The sequence below is a fragment of the Salmo salar genome, chromosome ssa13, assembly GCF_905237065.1.
Source record: "Salmo salar chromosome ssa13, Ssal_v3.1, whole genome shotgun sequence".
Taxonomy (NCBI): Eukaryota; Metazoa; Chordata; class Actinopteri; order Salmoniformes; family Salmonidae; genus Salmo; species Salmo salar.
This window is the reverse complement of record NC_059454.1, coordinates 74,546,924-74,568,961: the sequence shown is the minus strand read 5'-3', so window position 1 is coordinate 74,568,961 and position 22,038 is coordinate 74,546,924. Positions and strand designations below refer to the sequence as shown.

Genomic DNA, 22,038 nt, shown 5'->3' with positions numbered 1-22,038 from the left:
ATTCCTTTTTCATGTGCTTCCATAAGCACACTTTTTAAATAATTTATTCATCTTAAATACATTAAAAGTGTTGAGGCAGGGAAAATGACATGAGATTGGCCATACATGTTCTTACATCAAATATCTTAAAGGCACATTTCAACTAATCTACTGTACACAAAGTTATCTTGTCTCTTACTGATCTTAGGTTACATTTTATTATTTCTGTACAGGAGCCCAGTACAGAAGCCCACCTAGTGCCCTTCAGTGCACTAGTCCGTTGCAGGAGTCTCATCTAAACTGAATTACCAAACGTTTTCTAAAAAGCACCTTTTCACCCAGCTACAACTGCTGCTCAGCTGGCTGACACCTAGCTCTCAAACTCGAGGCGGCATTCTGCTTTATCCCTACAGGTCTCAACCATTTGCTTCGCCCACGACTGCCTCATGTGAAATACAATTCAGACACTGTGTTTCAACGTTTAGAACCGTCAATAATCATGGCTTGCGATACGGTTTTCGAAACATATGGCCCTTATATCCTTCATCAGTGAGAAAGAATCCTTCAAATAAAAAATATACTTACCTATAGCAGTTTTGCACAGATCCATACATCTATGGGTGCCTCCATCCGACGAAATTAAACGTCTACTACACTTCCCGAGTTACGCTTAAGCACAGGTGTTCAGAGCATGCTAGATAGCTAATAGATAGCTTCCGTCTGTTTCCCGTAAACAAGCGCTGTAACATGGAGATATGCCTGTGTGGGAACCCTAATCTTATCAAGGTGTGTATCAATTTAACCTTTTTATTTTTTTAAGTATTTCCCGCTGATATGAAAGGTCCTTATGCTTCCAAAACCGTATCGGAAGCGATGCGTGTTAATGTTCAGACCGAGCAGCGGGGATCTTAACAAAACTCCCCCTACAGAAGACCCCTTCGTCCAATGACTTATGTGTAATGTAATGGAACTGAGAGTCATGATCAGGAGCTATCTGATGCCAAGGTCCAAACTTTTGCAACCAGGTATCATCGGCTTACTTCCCACATTTAAAACTGTGCTCATGACATAAAATTCACTTTTCACAACTTTTTAAAAGCCAAGTTGAATCATAGCACCATATTGAACGTTCGCCTAATTAACCATTGCACCGTTCTGCAATTCATTCAACACTGCAGAATCAATCGAAACTGCAATATAGGCCTAAACCAATATGCTTCGGTTTCGCACTGCATCACTTCCTACATCAAACTTCCAACAATTTCCATTTAAATAAATATTTATATTTTCTAGTGAACGATATGCAAACAGCTCAACCCAAAGCACCAGTAATCACTCAATCATCAGCATCTATTACATCTATTACAGTATTATTATTGACCTATATTCTTAGGTAAAACAGCTTTCATTAGCCCATCTGGATACAGCAAGAATGGAACAGATTGAAACCAATCAAGGGTGTGTCAAGCTGGCACAAGGTTACCATTGCACTCAGCCTTCCCATATAAATCATATAGTGTGGATGAAAAGAATACCCTCCTATGCTTGTCCAGCGTCAGCTTGCAAAATCAATTTCCTCCCCGTTTCAAGTTGACCAGAATAGACACTGCTATTATGACCAACACTCCCACAGCCATCTCCATCATCTTGCCCATCTCCTGGTCTTTGATGGCCTCTTTCTTCCTCATAATCTCCTCCTTCCTAACTCGCAGCTCCTCCTCTTTCAGGAGCTGGGATTTATAGTGGGATTTGATGAAGTTGTCAAAGTCGAAAATGTTCTTGCTGTCTATCCCCAAGGCGGACGTCTGGCGTGCCTCCCTCGTTGGCTGAGATGAGGAGCTCTTGGTGTCCTTCGCGGAAGGTTTGCTCGCTCCAGTAACGTCTCCCTGACTCAGAATGCCTCGGTCGTATTTCTTCCTCAGCCCCTTGTTGCCCAACACGTTGTAAGCCTCGCTGATGTCGGAGAAGCGGTTCGTAGCCTCCTCACTGCCTGCATTCTTATCTGGGTGGTAGACGAAAGACTGCTTGTAGTAAGCCGTCTTGATCTGAGCTTGCGTGGCGGTTGGAGACACCTCGAGGATTTCATAATATGCCGTTCTGCTTTTATATAGGGGCTCAGACATGTTGCCGTTGCCATAAGCTCTCACAAATAACTGCTCATGAGACTGCCGCAAACTAAAGCTCGACTCTCTGATGGCAAATCGCACCATACACAGAGATCTTCTCTGCTCGCGCCTGGTTTGAGTTATGGTGGCCGTCACGAGACCATTTCTTATCCAGCTTGAAGCTCTAGAGGCAATAACATGGACCTGTGTGTCGGCCAGGTGAGGTGAACTGAGATGAAACCACCTTGAAGCACTATCGAGTACTCTTATATCCTCACTGTCTGACAAGTTATTCCTCCATGCAGAACCAAACTGTAATACACCCTCACCGCATTTTGATATAAGGTCGTGGCAAAATCCAATCTTAAATCCACCGTCGGTGAGTCTGCTGAGGGACCTTGAGTTCTCAGTTCTTAAAGTCTCATCAGGAATTCCGAGAGACGGCAACCGTGTCCAGTTGCCGGGCCGGGCTGTATTATCATGGTCATTTTGAGCTTCGCCAGACCGATATTCTGTCAGCAAGCTTGTGGCTTGTATTGCGCCTTTAGCTTGGTTGCCCTCAATCCTCAGAGGCAACTGTTGATATGTGTTTTGAAGAATTCTGTAGGCTCCATTACTAAGTTTCAGTCTGACCTCCGCCATGTTGCAAGGAGCTAATAATATTTCCGGTTACAGCAACGCGCCAATAAAAACCTTGGTACTTGGAAAGCGCACAGAAAGTAGCCAATCAAATGCGAGAAACATGTTTGAGGCTCATCACTGCTTTACGTCATGGTAATTACGCAACATTTTGTTTCTAGGGTATCTGTACTTTACTGTTGTATTTATATTTTTTACAACTTTTACTTTTATTTCACTCCTAAAGAAAATAATGTACTTCTTACTCCGTACATTTTCCCTGACATCCAAAGTAGGCTACTCGTGACATTTTTTTATGCTTAGTAGGACAGGGAAACTGTCAAATTCACACGAACATCCCTGGTCGTCTCTACTGCCTCAGATCTGACGGACTCACTAACACACATGCTTCGTTTGTATGTTGAAGTGTTGGAGTGTGCCCCTGGCTATCTATCAATTTAAAAAACACCAAAATTGTGCCGTCTGGTTTGCTTAACATAATGTATTTTAAGTGATTTATAATTGTACTTGTAATACTTAGGTATATTTTAGCAATTACATTTAGTCTACTTTGAATACTAAGTATATTTAAATCCAAATACTTTTAGACTAACACTCAAGTAGTATTTTACTGGGTGACTTTCACTTTTATTTGAGTCATTTTCTATCAAGGTATTTTTCTTTTTGACAATTGGGTACTTTTTCCACTACTGGTTTCTATGTGTTTGATGCAATTCCATTTGCTCCGTTCCAGCCATCATTATGAGCCTTCCTCCCTTCAGCAGCCTCCACTGCTCTACAGGTACACTACAGACACAGACAAACGCTCTCTTATATTTCTCTCTGACCCCTTTTTCTCAGGTCTCCCCTCACTCTTTGGGTCTTTCTTTCTGACCTCTCTGGTCTCTCTATCTAGTCTTTGACTTCTCCCTGAGCAGATGATCTTGTCTCTCGCCTTTGTTAGTCTTTGACTCCTCTCTATATGTATAGGATAAATATAAGCACCCACCTAATTATTATATTACATGTGGTGATTCCTCATGAAAGCAGGACAAAATAATACCATGATTTTTTGGGATTTTCAGGAAATGTAATTTATAGAATGTTCCTTTGGAGGAAGGATTGTTGACACACACTCTCTGGCATATTTATTTGGACAGTGAGGCTAAAACGTTTCATTTGGCTCTATACTGCAGCACTTTGGATTTGAGAGCAAGGGTATTTTCATTCATATCTGTTTTACCATTTAGAAATGAAAGCACTATGTATCTAGTTCCCCCATTTAAAAGTGACATACACTACCATTCAAAAGTTTGGGGTCACTTAGAAATGTCCTTGTTTTAGATGAAAACATCCATGAAATGAGTTGCAAAATGAATAGGAAATATAGTCAAGAAGTTGACAAGGTTATAAATAATTATTTTTAATTGAAATAATAATTGTGTCCTTCAAACCTTTCTTCGTCAAAGAATCCTCCATTTGCAGTAATTATAGCCTTGCAGACCTTTGGCATTCTAGTTGTCAATTTGTTGAGGTAATCGGAGTGATTTCACCTCATGCTTCCTGAAGCACCTCCCACAAGTTGGATTGGCTTGATGGGCACTTCTTACGTACGTCAAGCTGCTCCGACAACAGCTCACTAGGGTTGAGATCCGGTGATTGTGCTGGCCACTCCATTATAGACAGAATACCAGCTGTCTGCTTCTTCCCTAAATATTTCTTGCATATTTTGGAGCTGTGCTTTGGGTCATTGTCCTGTTGTAGAAGAAAATTGGCTCCAATTAAGCGCCATCCACAGGGTATGGCATGGCGTTGCAAAATGGAGTGATAGTCTTCCTTCTTCAAGATCCCATTTACCCTGTACAAATCTCCCACTTTACCACCACCAAAGCACTCCCAGACCATCAAATTGCCTCCACCATGGTTGACAGATGGTGTCAAGCACTCCTCCCGCATCTTTTCATTTTTTCTGCGTCTCACGAATGATCTTCTTTGTGATCCGAACACCTCAAACTTAGATTCGTCTGTCCATAACACTTTTTTCCAATCTTCCCCTGTCCAGTGTCTGTGTTCTTTTGCCCATCTTATTATTTTCTTTTAATTGGCCAGTCTGAGATATGGCTTTTTCTTTGCAACTCTGCCTAGAAGGCCAGCATCCCGGAGTCGCCTCTTCACTATTAACATTGAGTCTAGTATTTTGCGTGGGTACTATTTAATGAAGCTGTCAGTTAAGGACTTGTGAGGCGTCTGTTTCTTAAACTAGACACTCTAATGTACATTTTACATTTACATTTTAGTCATTTAGCAGACGCTCTTATCCAGAGCGACTTACAGTAGTGAATGCATACATTTCAAACATTTTTTTTCTTCTTTTCGTACTGGCCCCCCGTGGGAATCAAACCCACAACCCTGGCGTTGCAAACACCATGCTGGCGTTGCAAACACTATGCTCTACCAACTGAGCCACAGGGAAGGCCAATGTACTTGTCCTCTTGCTCAGTTGTGCACCAGGGCCTCCCACTCCTCTTTCTATTCTGGTTAGGGCCAGTTTGCGCTGTTCTGTGAAGGGAGTACACCTTGTTGTATGAGATCTTCAGTTTCTTGACAATTTCACGCATGGAATAGCCTTCATTTCTCAGAACAAGAATAGACTGACGAGTTTCAGAATACGTTCTTTGTTTCTGGGCATTTTGAGCCTGTAATCGAACCCACAAATGCTGATGCTCCAGATACTCAACTAGTGTAAAGAATGACAGTTTTATTGCTTCTTTAATCAGCACAACCTTTTTCAGCTGTGCTAACATAATTGCAAAAGGGTTTTCTAATGATCAATTAGCCTTTTCAAATGATCAACTTGGATTAGCTAACACAAAATGCCATTGGAACACAGGAGTGATGGTTGCTGATGATGGGCCTATGTACGCCTATGTAGATATTCCATGAAAAATCAGCCGTTTCCAGCTACAATAGTAATTTACAACAATAACAATGTCTACACTGTATTTCGATCAATTTGATGTTAGTTTAATGGACAAAAAATGACATTTCTAAGTGACCCCAAACTTTTGAACGGTAGTGTAAGTATTTGGACAAATTCCCTTATGTATTAAAGTAGTCAAACGTTTAGTATTTGGTCCCATATTGCTAGCACGGAGTGCCTATATCAAGCTTCTGACTCTACAAACCTGTTGGATGCATTTGCAGTTTTTGTTTTGGTTGTGTTTCGGGTTATGTTGTGCCCAGTAGAAATTAATGATAAATAATGTATTGTGTCATTTTGGAGTCACTTTTTGTAATTAAGAATGTAATATGTTTCTGAACACTTCATTAATGTGGATGCTACCATGAGTACGGAAAATCATGAATAATGATAAGTGAAAGTTAGAGGCACAAAGATCATACCACCAAGACATGCTAACCTCTCACGATATTTATGCCTCTGTAACTTTCATGATTATCCATAATCATGGTAGCATCCACATTAATATAGAAGTATTCAGAAAAATATATTCCATTCTTATTTACAACAAATGTGACTCCAAAATGACACAATACATTATTTACCATTAATTTCTATTTATTTAAAAAAAAAAATATTTCACCTTTATTTAACCAGGTAGGCCAGTTGAGAACCAGATCTCATTTACAACTGCGACCTGGACAAGATAAAGCAAAGCAGTGTGACACAAACAACAACACAGAGTTACACATGGGATAAACAAACGTACAGTCAATAAGACAATAGAAAAATCTATATACAGTGTGTGCAAATGTAGTAAGATTAGGGAGGTAAGGCAATAAATAGGCCATAGTGGCGAAATAATTACAATTTAGCATTAACACTGGAGTGATAGATGTGCAGAAGATGAATGTGCAAGTAGAGATACTGGGGTGCACAGGAGCAAAAAAATAAATAACAATATGGGGATGAGGTAGTGGGGTGGGATATTTACAGATGGGCTGTGTACAGGTGCAATGATCGGTAAGCTGCTCTGACAGCTGATGCTTAAAGTTAGTGAGGGAGATATAAGACTCCAGCTTCAGTGATTTTTGCAATTTGTTCCAGTCATTGGCAGCAGAGAACTGGAAGGAAAGGCAGCCAAAGTAGGAGTTGGCTTTGGGGATGACCAGTGAAATATACCTGCTGGAGCGCGTGCTACGGGTGGGTGCTGCTATGGTGACCAGTGAGCTGAGATAAGGTGGTTTACCTAGCAAAGACTTATAGATGACCTGCAGCCAGTGGGTTTGGCGACGAATATGAAGCGAGGGCCAGCCAACGAGAGCATGCAGGTCGCAGTGGTGGACAGTATATGGGGCTTTGGTGACAAATTGGATGGCACTGTGATAGACTGCATCCAATTTGCTGAGTAGAGTGTTGGAGGCTATTTTGTAAAAGACGTCGCCAAAGTCAAGGATCGGTAGGATAGTCAGTTTTACGAGGGTAAGTTTGGCAGCATGAGTGAAGGATGCTTTGTTGTGAAATAGGAAGCCGATTCTAGATTTAATTTTGGATTGGAGATGCTTAATGTGAGTCTGGAAGGAGAGTTTACAGTCTAACCAGACACCTAGGTATTTGTAGTTGTCCACATATTCTAAGTCAGAACTGTCCAGAGTAGTGATGCTCGACGGGCGGGCGGGTACGGGCAGCAATCGGTTGAAGAGCATGCATTTAGTTTTACTTGCATTTAAGAGCAGTTGGAGGCCACGGAAGGAGAGTTGTATGGCATTGAAGCTCGTCTGGAGGTTTGTTAACACAGTGTCCAAAGAAGGGCCAGAAGTATACAGAATGGGGTGGTCTGCGTAGAGGTGGATCAGAGAATTAACAGCAACAAGAGCGACATCATTGATGTATGCAGAGAAAAGAGTCCCGAGAATTGAACCCTGTGGCAGCCCCCGTAGAGACTGCCAGAGGTCCGGACAACAGGACACACTGAACTCTATCAGAGAAGTAGTTGGTGAACCAGGCGAGGCAGTCAGTTGAGAAACCAAGGCTGTTGAGTCTGCTGATAAGAATGCGGTGATTGACAGAGTCAAAAGCCTTGGCCAGGTTGATTTGCAACAATTGCGGCAAATAATTTTAGAAAGAGAGGGTCCAGATTGTCTAGCCCAGCTGATTTGTAGGGGTCCAGATTTTGCAGCTCTTTCATAACATCAGCTATCTGGATTTGGGTGAAGGAGAAATGGGGGAGGCTTGGGAAAGTTGCTGTGGGGGGTGTAGAGCTGTTGACCGGGGTAGGGGTAGCCAGGTGGAAATTATATTGGGCACAATATAATCTGAAACAACCAAAACAAACAGCAAATGCATCCAACAAATTTGTAGAGTGACAAGCTTGATGTTGCCATTGCGTCCTAAGAATATAGGACCAAATACTAAACTTTTGACTACTACACTACCACATTTGTCCAAATACTTATGACACCTTCAAATGGGTACTAGATGCATAAAGTGCTTTAATTTCTAAGCGGTAAACAGATTTGTATGGAAATACTCTCAAAACCAAAGGTGACATTCTGTACTGTTGCCTCATATGAAACATTTGATGTGAAATCCAAAATGCTGTAGTATAGAGCCAAATTAAAAGTTTAAGCTTCACTGTCCAAATAAATACATATGGGAGTGTACAGTATATTAGACATTTATATCTAAAAGCATAATTGTGAAATGATGATTCAATGTTGGCATATTTATGACATTATGGTCTTACCCAAGTCTCCTTTAAGACTCCATAATGTTTCATCTCTAGGTGCTACACTGCAAACATTGGTGTCATATGAAGCTTTATTTATTTATTTAACCTTTATTTAACCAGGTAGGCTAGTTGAGAACAAGTTCTTATTTACAACTGCGACCTGGCCAAGATAAAGCAAAGCAGTGCGACACAAACAACAACACAGAGTTACACATGGAATAAACAAACATACAGTCAATAATACAATAGAAAAAGTCTATATACAGTGTGTGCAAATGAGGTAGGATAAGGGAGGTAAGGCAATTAATAGGCCATAGTGGCGAAATGATTACAATATAGCAATTAAACACTGGAGTGATAGATGTGTAGAAGATGAGTGTGCAAGTAGTGATACTGGGGTGCAAATATTACCGCTTGCTCTGTAATATTAGTAGTATTTTGTTTTCAATAAAACATTTCTTACATTACTTTATGAATATAGAGAAATATATAAACATGAATATGGAAAATATATTTTTTTAATTATTTGGCTTATTTTTCAATATGTTGTTGAACATCATATTGTCTACAGGCATATCAAAAATCCAGAGTTATGGCCCATTTAAAACAGAGAAATTGGCATAGTAGGCAATAGACGGGTGGGTTGTTTAGCAACAAAACCGATGTGTACACGACCCTTGGGGCAAAACAGTAGGGGTTGGCTTTAATAGAATCAAAAAATTGTTGACAACATTTAAACGATATTTCCCCTCCAAATGTTTATTTAAATAATTAGCACTTACCTTTCAAATACATTGTTACAGATGTTGGGTTAGCTAGCTAGCAAATTTGAGCCATAATGTATGAGCATAGACGTGACATGAGTCAAAACACCTCAAAATAAGACATGATATCAATAACAAAATACAACGAGCTGAAACGAGCCATCTACTCTCTCTCTCTCTCTCTCTCTCTCTCTCAGGACGGTATGAACAAGCTCCTGTTTGACAGCTGGATCCTAATCAGGTCCTTGGATCAGACCTTCAGACCCACTCCCAGACACTGGGCCTCTGGGCAATCATGTTTGGAGAGCTCCTGGACCATTTAATGGTCCTTCTAACTTTCTCAAACCTCCATGCCATAGAGTACAGCCTCCAGAGTCCTGGAAAGCTCATAGGCACCAGGGAGGTAGAGTTTGATGAAGCCCAGTTTAGGGCTAAGATTCAGGGCTACCTGACCTACTGGAGGGGCGATAGGGAGCCTCAGGGAGTGGATGTGGAGGAGGCCTGGAAGTGCAAGAAGTGTCCCTATGAGGATAGCAGTAACTGGAATAGGAATATAGGCCACAAGGGCTGGTAATGGTTAATAAGTGAGCCAGGTTGGAGGGTCCCAAGTCTGATGGTCGAATTTGGATGCGTCCAATTTGGAAAGTCCAAAGTCGAATGGCCCCAAGTTGGATGGTCCACTTTGGAGTCCCAAATCGGAGGATAGTGTGAAGTTTGTTTGATTGAAGAAGGTTATTTCATTGCCCTAAGGTGCAAGCTTAATTAGCAATATTAACATTTGGTTTATTTAGAGATAAGTGGGATATTTCAGTAGTTGCAATAACCACTTATAGGTGTATATTCCTTTTTGTAACTATCTAAATATCAAATCAAATGTTATTTGTCACATTCCGAATACAACAGGTGTAGACCTTACAGTGAAATGCTTACTTACAAGCCCTAACCAACAATGCAGTTTAAAAATGTTTAAAATCCATACAGAAATAAGAATCAGAAATAAAAGTAACAAATAATTAAAGAGCATCAGTAAAATAACAATAGTGACGCTATATACAGGGGTACCGGTACAGAGTCAATGTGCAGGGGCACCGGTTAGTTGAGGTAATTGAGGTAATATGTACATGTAGGTAGAATTAATAAAGAGACTATGCATATATAATAAGAGAGTAGCAGCGGGGGGTAGCCATTTGATTAGATGTTCAGGAGTCTTATGGCTTGGGGATAGAAGCTGTTTAGAAGCCTCTTGGAGCTAGACTTGGTGCTCCGGACCTTCCACTGACACTGCCTGGTGTGGAGGTCCTGGATGGCAGGAAGCTTGGCCCCAATGATGTACTGGGCCGTACGCACTACCCTCTGTAGTGACTTGCGGTCGGAGGCCGAGCAGTTGCCATACCAGGCAGTATTGCAACCAGTCAGGATGCTCTCGATGGTGCAGCTGTAGAACCTTTTGAGGATTTGAGGACCCATGCCAAATCTTTTCAGTCTCCTGAGAGGGAATAGGTTTTGTCGTGCCCTCCTCACGACTGTCTTGGTGTGCTTGGACCATGTTAGTTTGTTGGTGATGTGGACACCAAGGAAGTTATGTACAGTATGTTCACTTTTTGTAAACGTTTCTAACTTACCATGAAATACAATATAAGAAATTAATTCAAGGATGAGTCTGACATTTATATTGTCTGAGATGTTTCTAAGGAATCACAGAGTCAAACCATGCATATGAGGCGTCAACTAAACTGCAGTTATGTCCTCCAGCAGGTGGAGCTAGTGTGTAAAACATAGATATGTTTTTTTAAAACGATAATAATTCTGATAATATATGAACTGTTCCCAAAACAGTAATTTTGAATACCAGTTTTTATTCTTCATAATCTGGAAGGGAGGTCTATTTAAAATGTGTCTGCCATATTGTAGTCTGTACCATGCAATTTGTTTCTCTTTTAATCCTGAAAGCGAGTATCGTGATATTCATCTCTGCGAAAAGAATTACGATTTATTTTTGTTGAAGTGACATTTCTAATACATTGATGTCAAGAAAATTCATGACATTTTGTGCCTCGAGATTATCGCGCGCTCTCGATTGATCTACACCCCTTGCGCGCGCCCGCCGCTCTCTTCACGGAAAATAAAATAAAAACCCTGACTCGAGAGTACTGATATAAGGAGCATCAACCTAGTTGTAGAAACAAGTGGAAAAGTTGTCAATTCACGATGAAGGACCGTACACACGAGCTAAGGGTGGTAAGTGATTATATTTGTAATTCTACCCACTATATTTGAGACCCCAGAAGCAAACGGTGGTTATTCGGAGGGGTTGGGCGGAAGGTGCGCCTCACTTATTTCTTGGGAGTTGGAAAGCAGCTGTTTTAGAGTAGAACATCTTTTAAAAAGTATTTACTGTCATTTCATAACAATGGTGTACATTTCTGGGGATCCGTTTTGCTAAGTAGGCTATCAAGGTAAAAGTTGTTCCACACGTCCATATGGAAACGCAACCTGTGAGAGGACGGTGAAAACATTGGCACCCGTCAGGTGTCGTAGAATGTTGTCCATTAATAGAATAGTTGTTGTACATTATATGGGAATTGTTCATAAACGCGCGAGTGAAACTTTTTTCCCCCCAATGTGATTTCACTTGTAGTCTAGCTAGTGTGCCAAATTATTCATGAATTTGCTTCTAGCTTCAGCCCTATAGAAAAACGGTGTATTAACTATTATTTTATTAACTTGCCTTCTCCGAATGTATAGTGCTTTACTTTCCCCCTTAATTCCACATAGGCTAGTTGTATTTTATCGGATAGGCTATATCCAAGTGTTTATTAACGATCTTGAGTCAATCAACATCTCAGTGAAACCTTACTAACATTATAAATCACGTTAATCTTCGGAAAGAATTCAGACCCCTTGACTTTTTCAACATTTTGTTACGTTACAGCCTTATTCTAAAATGGATTACATACAAAAAAAATCGTCAGGATTCTACACACAATACCCCATAATGATAAAGCGAAAGATTTTTCGAAATCTTAGCAAATTTATTAAAAATAAAAACAGAAACCATATTTACGTAACTATTCAGACCCTTTGCTATGAGACTCAAAATTGAGCTCCGGTGCATCATGTTTTCATTGATCATCATTGAGATGTTTCTACAATTTGATTGGAGTCCACCTGTGGTAAATTCAATTGATTGGACATGATTTGGAAAGGCACACAACTGTCTAAAAAACGTCCCACTGTTGACAATGCATGTAACAGCAAAAACCAAGCCATGAGGTACAAGGAATTGTCCATAGAGCTCTGAGACAGGATTGTGTCAAGACACAGATCTGGGGAAGGGTACCAATAAATGTCTGCAGCATTGAAGGTCCCCAAGAACACAGTGGTCTCCATCATTCTTAAATGGAAGAAGTTTGGAATCACCAAGACTCTTCCTAGAGAAGGGCCTTGGTCAGGGAGGTGAACAAGAACCCGATGGTCACTCTGACAGAGCGCCAGAGTTCATCTGTGGAGATGGGAGAACCTTCCAGAAGGACAACCATATCTGCAGCACTCCACCAATCAGGCCTTTATGGTAGAGTGGCCAGATGGAAGCCACTCCTCGGTAAAAGGCACATGACAGCCCGCTTGGAGTTTGCCAAAAGGCACCTAAAGGACTCTCAGACCATGAGAAACAAGATTCTCTGGTCTGATGAAACCAAGATTGAACTCTTTGGCCTGAATGCCAAGCGTCACGTCTGGAGGAAACCTGGCACCATCCCTACAGTGAAGCATGATGTTGGCAGCATCATGCTGTGGGGATGTTTTTCAGCAGCAGGGACTGGGAGACTAGTCAGGAACGATGCAAAGATGAATGGAGCAAAGTACAGAAAGATCCTTGATGAAAACCTGCTCCAGACCTCAGACTGGGGGGGGGCGAAGATTCAGCTTCCAACACGACCACAACCCTAAGCACACAGCCAAGACAATGCAGGAGTGGCTTTGGGACAAGTCTTTGAGTGGCCCAGCCAGAGGCCGGACATGATCCCGATCCAACATCTTTGAAAGTACTTAAAAATGGCTGTGCAGCAACGTTCCCCATCCAACCTGACAGAGCTTGAGTGGATCTGCAGAGAAGAATGGGAGAAACTCCCCAAATACAGGTGTGCCAAGCTTGTAGCGTCATACCCAAGAAGACTCAAGGCTGTAGTCGCTGCCAAAGGGGCTTCAACAAAGTTCTGAGTAAAGGTCTGAATACTTATCTAAATGTTATATTTCCATTTTTGTAAAAAAAAATGACCTGTTTTTGCTTTGTGATTATGGGCTATTGTGTGTAGATTGAGGGGATTTAATCCATTTTAGAATAAGGCTGTCACGTCACATTGTGGAAAAAGTCAAGGGGTCTGAATACTTTCCGAAGGCACTGTATCTCTTTAGCACTCCCTCTCTATCTCACACACACAGCGGGGGAAAAGGGGGAATTCCTCAGTTCTCAGAGGAGCTGCGTTAGCATCTGTGGATGACAGTCGACACCTGGTTTCTCCCCGAGAGGTACCACACTGACCAATCACAGTCCGTCTCACATGAGTGATATCCCAAATGTAATCTAGGAATGGTTTCACAGAGAATCAAGATTTTTCTTCTTATAGATGAGGCCAATTTGTTACATACACTACATGGCCAAAAGACACCCCTTCAAATTAGTGGATTCAGCTATTTCAGCCACACCCGTTGCTGACAGGTGTATAAAATCGAGCACACAGCCATGCAATCTCCGTTGACAAACATTGGCAGAAGAATGGCCTGTACTGAAGAGCTCAGTGACTTTCAATGTGGCACTATCAAAGGATGCCACCTTTACAACAAGTCAGTTCATCAAATTTCTCCCCTGCTTGAGCTGCTCCTGTCAACTGTAAGTGCTGCTATTGTGAAGTGGAAACATCCAGGAGCAAGAATGGCTCAGCCACGAAGTGGTAGGGCACACAAGCTCACAAAACGGGACCGCTGAGTTTTGTAGTGCGTAAAAATCATCTGTTCTCGTTTGCAACACTCACTACCGAGTTCCAAACTCCCTCTGGAAGCAAATTCAGCACAATAACTGTTTGTCGGGAACTTCATGAAATGGGTTTCCATGGCCGAGCAGCTGCACACAAGCCTAAGATCACCATGCTCAATGCCAAGCGTCGGCTGGAGTGGTGTAAAGCTTGCTGCCATTGGAGCAGTGAACTTTGGAGCAGTGGAAATGAGTTCTCTGGAGTGATGAATCGTGCTTCACCATCTGGCAGTCCAATGGACAAATCTGGGTTTAGCGGATGCCAGAAGAACCATACTTGCCTGAATGCATAGTGCCAACTGTAAAGTTTGGTGGAGGACGAATAATGGTTTAGGGCTGTTTTTCATGGTTTGGGCTAGGCCCCTTAGTTCCAGTGAAGTGAAATCTTAACGCTACAGAATACAATAACATTCTAGACGATTCTGTGCTTCCAACTTTGTGGTAACAGTTTGGGGAAGACCCTTTCCTGTTGCAGCATGACAATGCCTCATGTACAAAGCAAGGTCCATACAGAAATGGTTTATTGAGATTGGTGTGGAAGAACTTGACTGGTCTGCACAGAGGCCTGACTTGCACTCAATCAAACACCTTTGGGATGACTTGGAAGGCCGACTGCGAGCCAGGCCTAATCGCCCAACATCAGTGCACGACCTCACTAATGCTCTTGTGGCTGAATAGAAGCAAGTCCCCTCAGCAATGTTCCAAAATCTAGTGGAAAGCCTTCCCAGAAGAGTGAAGGCTGTTATAGCAGCAAAGGGGGGACCAACTGTATGATTTTAGAATGAGATGTTCGACAAGCAGTTGTCCACATACTTTTGGTCATGCAGTGTATGACTGCCCAGTCATTGTTAAACCTCTACTTTAAGTTCAAATCCATTTCAGGCTCCACAGCTTGCTGCTATTAAAAAAGCCATTTCACACTGGAATGTCATGCTGCGGAGGGTGATATTTCCTCTCATATTCAGTGCAATAATGAGTTGCAGTCACTGTCCAATGTTCTGTGGTGCTGAATTTCAACAGTTTTATTCTGTCACTGTCCATGGTGCTGACATATCAGCTGTTAGACTGGTTTGTTTACATCAGGCATTTTACATGTGACAAAGTCACCACAATACATTTTTCAGACATCAAGTGGTCTAATGGTGAGATCCACTTCCTAAGCCACCTGTTGAGTAGATCCAGCTACACCTCAATCCCTAATTAGTTTCATCTTCCCAAATGATGCAGTGTCTAATTTCATCTTTACGCAATGTTGCTTCTGAGTTGTTAAGTGTAGGAAGACATGCTGTGGCTCTGTGTGCGTAGATTCTGGAGATGACTGCTACGAATTGAATTAGCTGTTTTTGAGACCATAAGAAGCCAATGGAATTGGTCATAGATGGTTTTGTGTATTCAGATCCTGTAGCCCGCCAATGGGGCTATGCATTATTAACACCTTTGCCATGCCCTGCATGCATCTGACTGGATATGGGGTCTGAGAGAACCTGGTGCCAGTGTGGAATCATCACACAGGCATTTGATTCATCACACAGGCATTTGATTCATCACACAGGCATTTGATTCATCACACAGGCATTTGATTCATCACACAGGCATTTGATGGCATTTGATTCATCACACAGGCATTTGATTCAAAAAGTGTACTGCATGGGTGGATATGTTATCCAATAGGGCTGGGAATTGCCAAGGACCTCACGATACTTTGATGGCGATACGATATGAATACTACTGTTCAAAAGTTTGGGGTCACTTAGAAATGTTCATGTTTTTGAAAGAAAAGCACTTTTTGTCAATTTAAAATAACATCAAATTGATCAGAAATACAGTGTAGACATTGTTAATATTGTAAATGACTATTGTAGCTGGAAACAGCTGATTTATGATTTTTAAAATTTTTATTTAATAAAAAAAAATGGAATATCTACATAGGCGTACAGCGCTATGACACTTCTTTTAATGTTATTGATGGTTCCTTTTGACCACTTGAAATATTATGTAACACTTGCCAGTGACAGCATTGACGGCTTTCTCTGAGTGTGATAATGAGTGTGCAGATGGAGCTGGAGTTGGAGTGAGTCGGCAGAACGGCGGTCGTGAGAAGGCATGTCCTCCCTCACCATAGAAGGGGGGGGGGGGGCTCTGGAGTGGTCCCCCCTCTTTCTCTCCCCCTCCTTGTGTGTGTGAGGAGGGTGTTTGCATGTTTGTGGTTTTTTTGTGTCGTGGAACGTGTAGGCTAATGGAGATAATGTGGTGTCAGTGTGGGCTGATGGCTGTAATGACTATGGTGTAGCAGCATGGAGCCAGGAACCCTTGTCTCCCTTCCTGTGCCCTCCCACAGCATATGTGTAGGAGCAGGATGAGTGTGTGACGGTGAAAACTCTCCCCCACTACTTCCATGGGGACTATTAGGTTCATCATCAACCTCCACCTCTCTTGATGTCAACCATCAAATGTCCTATTTTTTTATTTATTGTGAAACAAAGAATCACATCTGTGCTTTACAAGTACTCAGACCTTGATTACATTTTGAATATTTTATTATGAAATACATACCTTGTAAAAATCTCACAAACCTACATTTTGTTGAGGAAAAATAATTCAGTTAATGGAAAGTTACATTAGACTTATTAGTTTGTTACTATAATGAGTAAAATCTAAATCCGATATGCTCCTAGAATAGCATGGTTTACAATGGCATCAATAGCCTGTTTCTGCTAATTGCATTTTGCTCCCAAGTATATTTTCATCCTATTTGCAGGATATCTTTGGAATGATATAATTTGATCTGTCTTCATCTGGTTTCCTGCTTGTTCACTAGCCTTGATGTCTGCTATTACAGACGTCTTGAATCCTGGCATGCCAGGCTAGCTTTAAGGCGATATTCACGAAGGCTAATTTCATTCTATGGCTGGCTAATGCTTCTCTAGAGGCCAAAGGTAAGTGGGAATGGGTGATCAGTGAAAGAAAATGGGTATGGATAGAAAAATGTATTGCCTGATTCAAGCTGTTGAGGTAGCAAAGGCTCTAGTGTTGATAAATTAGCATTTCCCACCCATGTATACCAACATCGTCATTGAGCCATCTTCAATCACAAGGGCCTGACTGAGTACGTATGTGACATGTCATACAGTGCATTCGGAAAGTATTCAGACCCCTTGACTTTTTCCACATTTTGTTACGTTACTGCCTTATTCTAAAATGGATTACATTTTTTTCTCACCTTATCAATCTACACACAATATCCCATATTGACAAACAGGTTTTTAGAAATTGTTGCAAATGTATTAAAAAAAAAAAAAAAACATATGACATTTGCATAAGTATTCAGACCCTTTACTCAGTACTTTGTTGAAGCACCTTTGACAGCGACTATAGCCTCGAGTCTTCTTGGGTATGACACTACAAGTTTCGCACACCTGTATTTGGGGAGTTTCTCCCATTATTCTCTGCAGATCCTCTCAAGCTCTGTCAGGTTGAATGGGGAGCGTCGAGGCACAGCTATTTTCAGATCTCTCCAGAGACGTTCGATCGGGTTCAAGTCCGGGCTTTGGCTGAGCCACTCAAGGACATTCAGACAATTGTCCCGAAACCCCTCCTGCGTTGTCTTGGCTGTGTGCTTAGGGTCGTTGTCCTGTTGGAAGGTGAACCTTCGCCCCAGTCTGAAGTCCTGAGCGCTCTGGAGCAGCTTTTCATCAAGGATCTCTCTGTACTTTGCTCCGTTCACCTTTCCCTCGATCCTGACTAGTGTCCCTGCCACTGAAAAACATCCACACAGCATGGATGCTGCCACCATCATGCTTCACTGTAGGGATGGTGCCAGGTTTCCTCCAGATGTGACGCATTCAGGTCAAATAGTTCAATCTTGGTTTCATCAGACCAGAGAGTCTTGTTTCTCATGGTCTGAGAGTCCTTTAGGTGCCTTTTGGCAAACTCCAAGCGGGCTGTCATGTGCCTTTTACTGAGTGGCTTCCGTCTGGCCACTCTCCACCAATCAGGCCTTTATGGTAGTGCTGCAGCGATGGTTGTCCTTCTGGAAGGGTGAGCTCTGTCAGAGTGACCATCGAGTTTTTGGTCACCTCCCTGACAAAGTAAAAGACAAACTGAATTTAAGCACGGGCAGCATAGAAATAGCGCACATAGAACAAATCTACCACTTCTTAGACTTGCTTTCAATTAGAATGACCGATCAATAACTCGCATATCTATGTGAATTTCGTCAGGTCGCCCCAAAAGTTACATATTGCATCTTTAAGATGAATGCACTAACTGTAAGTCGCTCTAGATAAGATGAATTAAATGTATGAGATGAGACAGCATAAAGGGGAGGTGAACCCTGACCCTGTGTCCACGTCCTGAACCTCCCCAAGGACCCCCTCTGGTAGAGGAATTAAACATTCATGCTTTTAAGGACTCATTGCATCCATCCCCAGCTGCCAAGGTCTATGTGATAAGGATAGCACTTCCTTCACGGATCCCCCAGAGAGAGCATTCCTTCCCTGATTTCGCCTTCTTTTTGGGGATCAATCAGATCCTTTGTCATCACAGGTGTCTTTTTCTCTGGCTGCAAATAATTATTTTGCTTTGTTGTTGACGTTAGATTAACTAGTAGAGTTGCACTAGGCATGACAAATGTGGAATTTGCCAGTTCATTTTTTTTTAATTCGGTTTTCAGGCTCTTTGCAGATGGTCTTTGATGCATTTTCTACATCCAGATTTGAAAATGTTTTCATTTCTGTTAATATTGCCTTGTCTATGTACCTTTAGGGGAAGGAGACTGAGGAAGAAGATGATGTGGCAGTCAACATGGAAAAAGATCGATTTATGGATGAGTTCTTTGTACAGGTAAGCCCCAGATTTGTGTGAGCGGCGAGTGCTCTGTGTATGTACACCACTGAGATGTACACAGGCACTGCACAGGACAACTAAATCAGAAATTCAATTATACAAAACATTGTTCATCATAGTGCCTTTTTATATCTCTGTTGAATACTTGTAATTTAGCTAAGAGGTCCAATTAGCGTCATCTAAAGTTGCAAAGAAGAAACCTGTATTCGAGGTTAAATAACAATGTGTTGAAGCAACGTTTGGCTTTCCTTCCTCTCCCACCATTTGCATCTTACTCTTTTACACTGTTTTAATCTTAACGTAGACAGCAGCCGACTGTGGGCCATATCGTTTTTTTTGTTGCAACATATATGTCTCAGTGCTGGCACAGGAACATATGTCATATGGTCCAGATTTGGTACAAATGTGGGATATGAGCACTAGGGGAGAGTTGGCACTTTGCTTATGGGCAAGTCTAGCATTTTCACAGCGAACATCTGGTTAGGTATGGCAACCAGACCTGGCCTACTTGTGGACCCTAATTTCAAGTGGTAGCTGGGCCAAATGTTCAGTGGTTCTTGTAGATTTGGGGCAGAAAACAAAACTCCTTTAGCATTGGTTTCTGTGGACAGGAAAAGGCCATGGAAGGTTCTGCCTAGGGCAGCACAATTAATCAAATTCACAATATTTACATGTTCAATATCCGTATTGCACGAGATCCATATCGCATGCAATATTTTGAAATGCATCTCAGCCGCATGTAACGTCCGTTTCCTATAGTTTACTCCGTTTTTTTCTCTTGCGGCTGCTTCCCACACACACCAGGCCCCGCCCCCTGTCACTCAAGCAGCACAGTTCCTCCTCTGACAGATTCAATATCATACTGCATACCGTTCTGTTGGGTCATATGGAGTCAACCTATTGTTCCAAACAAGAACGATGCTGCATTCCTCTTTGTGTGTTAATATACACTGTAAGTCATTATATTTCTATGATTCCAACACTTTACTCAAGTGTTTTGATTTATATCATGCGTGAAATTGCAATATTTGGTAAAGAAATCACCATTCTGAGTTGAGGATTTAATCTGTAATTCAGCTGGAGTTGATCCTGTTTCTAACACTAGCTACTTCTGTAACTGAACAGGCCCTTGTTATGTGTGAAGCAGCGGGGTTGCCATGTTTGTGCTCAGCATTTGAGCTCTGAAGTCGATACATCTCACTGTAGGCAATGTCCTGCACTCCCAGTTACAGATGTTCAAGCTCCTGCGTCATTACTTCAGACACGTATTCCGCGAGCAGTCCTCTTCCAAAGTAAGGATCAGTCATCAAAGAGCCCATGCCATATCTAGTAGAGGTCGACCTCTAGTATCTAGATACACATCAAGCCATCAAACATAGCACCAAGCCCTGCACCCATAGAGGCCTATCTAAGGACCAGAGAAATTGGCTATCTGTGTTTGATATTAGCATGGTACATACAGCACTGTTCTGAACCTGCTGATTTGATTAATGTAGCGTCTGATTCCTTACCCTCCAACTGGCTTATTCAAACCTCCCCCTCACCTCTCCCATGATGCACCGCTTCCTATGTTCCCAAGACAATGCGCTCTTAATCTACTTACCTGATGGATAAATCAATACATAAATTGAATTTATCTCTAAGTACAACTTATTTCACAGGGACTGTGATGTATAATAACTTAAATCCCCTCTGCTCTCCTCTCTCTCCATGACTCATTGAAGTCTTCCTGGCATTGCTTCCTCTACTTTAACAGGCATTTTCCCATCAGGCTGCCCACATGCAGTGTCTGAGCTCTCTAACGGCACACTTAAATACTACACCATGCTGAGCTGTAGAGGAGCACCATACTCAGCTGAGAATCTCCCTAGCTACCAGGCACTGTGCAGCGTCTGTAGTGGTGAAATATACACATTGACGTAACCAACGTCTCTCTCTGTCTCTCTCCTCCAGGAGTGATAATTAGACCAGCTCCCTATAGACACACACTGCACGCTGATGACATCACTGAGGCCTATAACTAAGTGTGGTGTGCTGTGATAGGGCTGATCATTGTTATTTCACCTTTTTTTAACTAGGCAAGTCATTTAAGAACAAATTCGTATTTACAATGACGGCCAAACCCGGACGACGCTGGGCCAATTGTGCGCCGCCCTGTGGGACTCCCAATCACGGCCGGATGTGATACAGCCTGGTTTCGAACCAGGGACTATAGTGAAGCCACTTGCACTGAGATGCAGTGCCTTAGACCACTGCACAACTCGGGAGCCAAATTAATGGAATGGGCCCAATACCGTTTGATATATTTATGACAGTTATATTGGGGGCATATCTACACAGAGACTGCATGGGCTACGTCAAGTAAAAAGCTCTATGTTAGCTTGCCTGTTTTGATTAAGCAATTGGCCTCTAATATGCAAACAGATTTTGTCTCCCCAGATCTGAGTGATATAACACATTTGTACAAACAGAAATCATATTAAGTATAGATGTTATGCTTTTTTTAATGGGCTTCTTTCTGGGTCCTACATCATTACCTGGTCTGCTTGTGGATGGCCTCCTCGAGTGGGCTTGTTGTATAATGTCTCCCTCTCTGTTGTACTAGGTGGAGGAGATCCGAGGCTTCATCGAGGAGCTCTCAGAGAAGGTGGAGGAGGTGAAGAGACAACACAGCGCCATCTTGGCCGCCCCCAATCCTGACGAAAGTAAGTCACTCTTCTCCTTTACTCTTCCTCCCTGGATGAGAGATGGAACAAGGGAGAGGGAAAAGGTGGGTGGTAACCTCCACAGATCATGAAATGAGATTTTTGCGAAATGGTATCACTGCTATCTGCCTCCTACAGACACACACACACACACACACACACACACACACACACACACAGGTAGTGCAAACTACCTCTGAACCTCTCTTTCATTACAGCCTAGTTATACATCAAGAGTTCTGTTGAGCCCACATGCTACACTAGCAAGCCCTATGTTACTCTCAACCCGCAATGTATTCTTCT

The 22,038-nt window shown here is 42.1% G+C and overlaps 2 protein-coding genes across 4 annotated transcripts in view; one reads left to right on the top strand and one right to left on the bottom strand.

Moving 5' to 3' along the window:
- Positions 1–4: 4 nt before the first annotated feature.
- On the bottom strand, positions 5–2,739 carry LOC123726240 (uncharacterized). Its single transcript, XM_045693542.1, has one exon. The coding sequence runs from the start codon at positions 2,724–2,726 to the stop codon at positions 1,548–1,550; it is 1,179 nt and encodes a 392-aa protein (XP_045549498.1). The 5' UTR covers positions 2,727–2,739; the 3' UTR covers positions 5–1,547.
- An 8,488-nt stretch (positions 2,740–11,227) lies between these two features.
- The window catches only part of LOC106567662 (syntaxin-1A), a 33,661-nt gene continuing 22,850 nt past the window's right edge, over positions 11,228–22,038 (top strand). For 2 of the 3 annotated variants that reach the window (XM_014137209.2, XM_014137211.2), the window contains exons 1-3: positions 11,231–11,394; positions 18,950–19,027; positions 21,636–21,735. In XM_014137209.2, coding sequence (XP_013992684.1) covers positions 11,365–11,394; positions 18,950–19,027; positions 21,636–21,735 — 208 coding nt within the window. In that variant the 5' untranslated portion in view covers positions 11,231–11,364. Of the gene's footprint in view, positions 11,395–18,949; positions 19,028–21,635; positions 21,736–22,038 lie in introns of all 3 variants that reach the window. The other variant, XM_014137208.2, reaches the window with a different exon arrangement.

Bases quoted from the DNA above. Each gene is read 5' to 3' on its own strand.
- LOC123726240 (XM_045693542.1), bottom strand. From the start codon at position 2,726: ATGGCGGAGGTCAGACTGAAACTTAGTAATGGAGCCTACAGAATTCTT.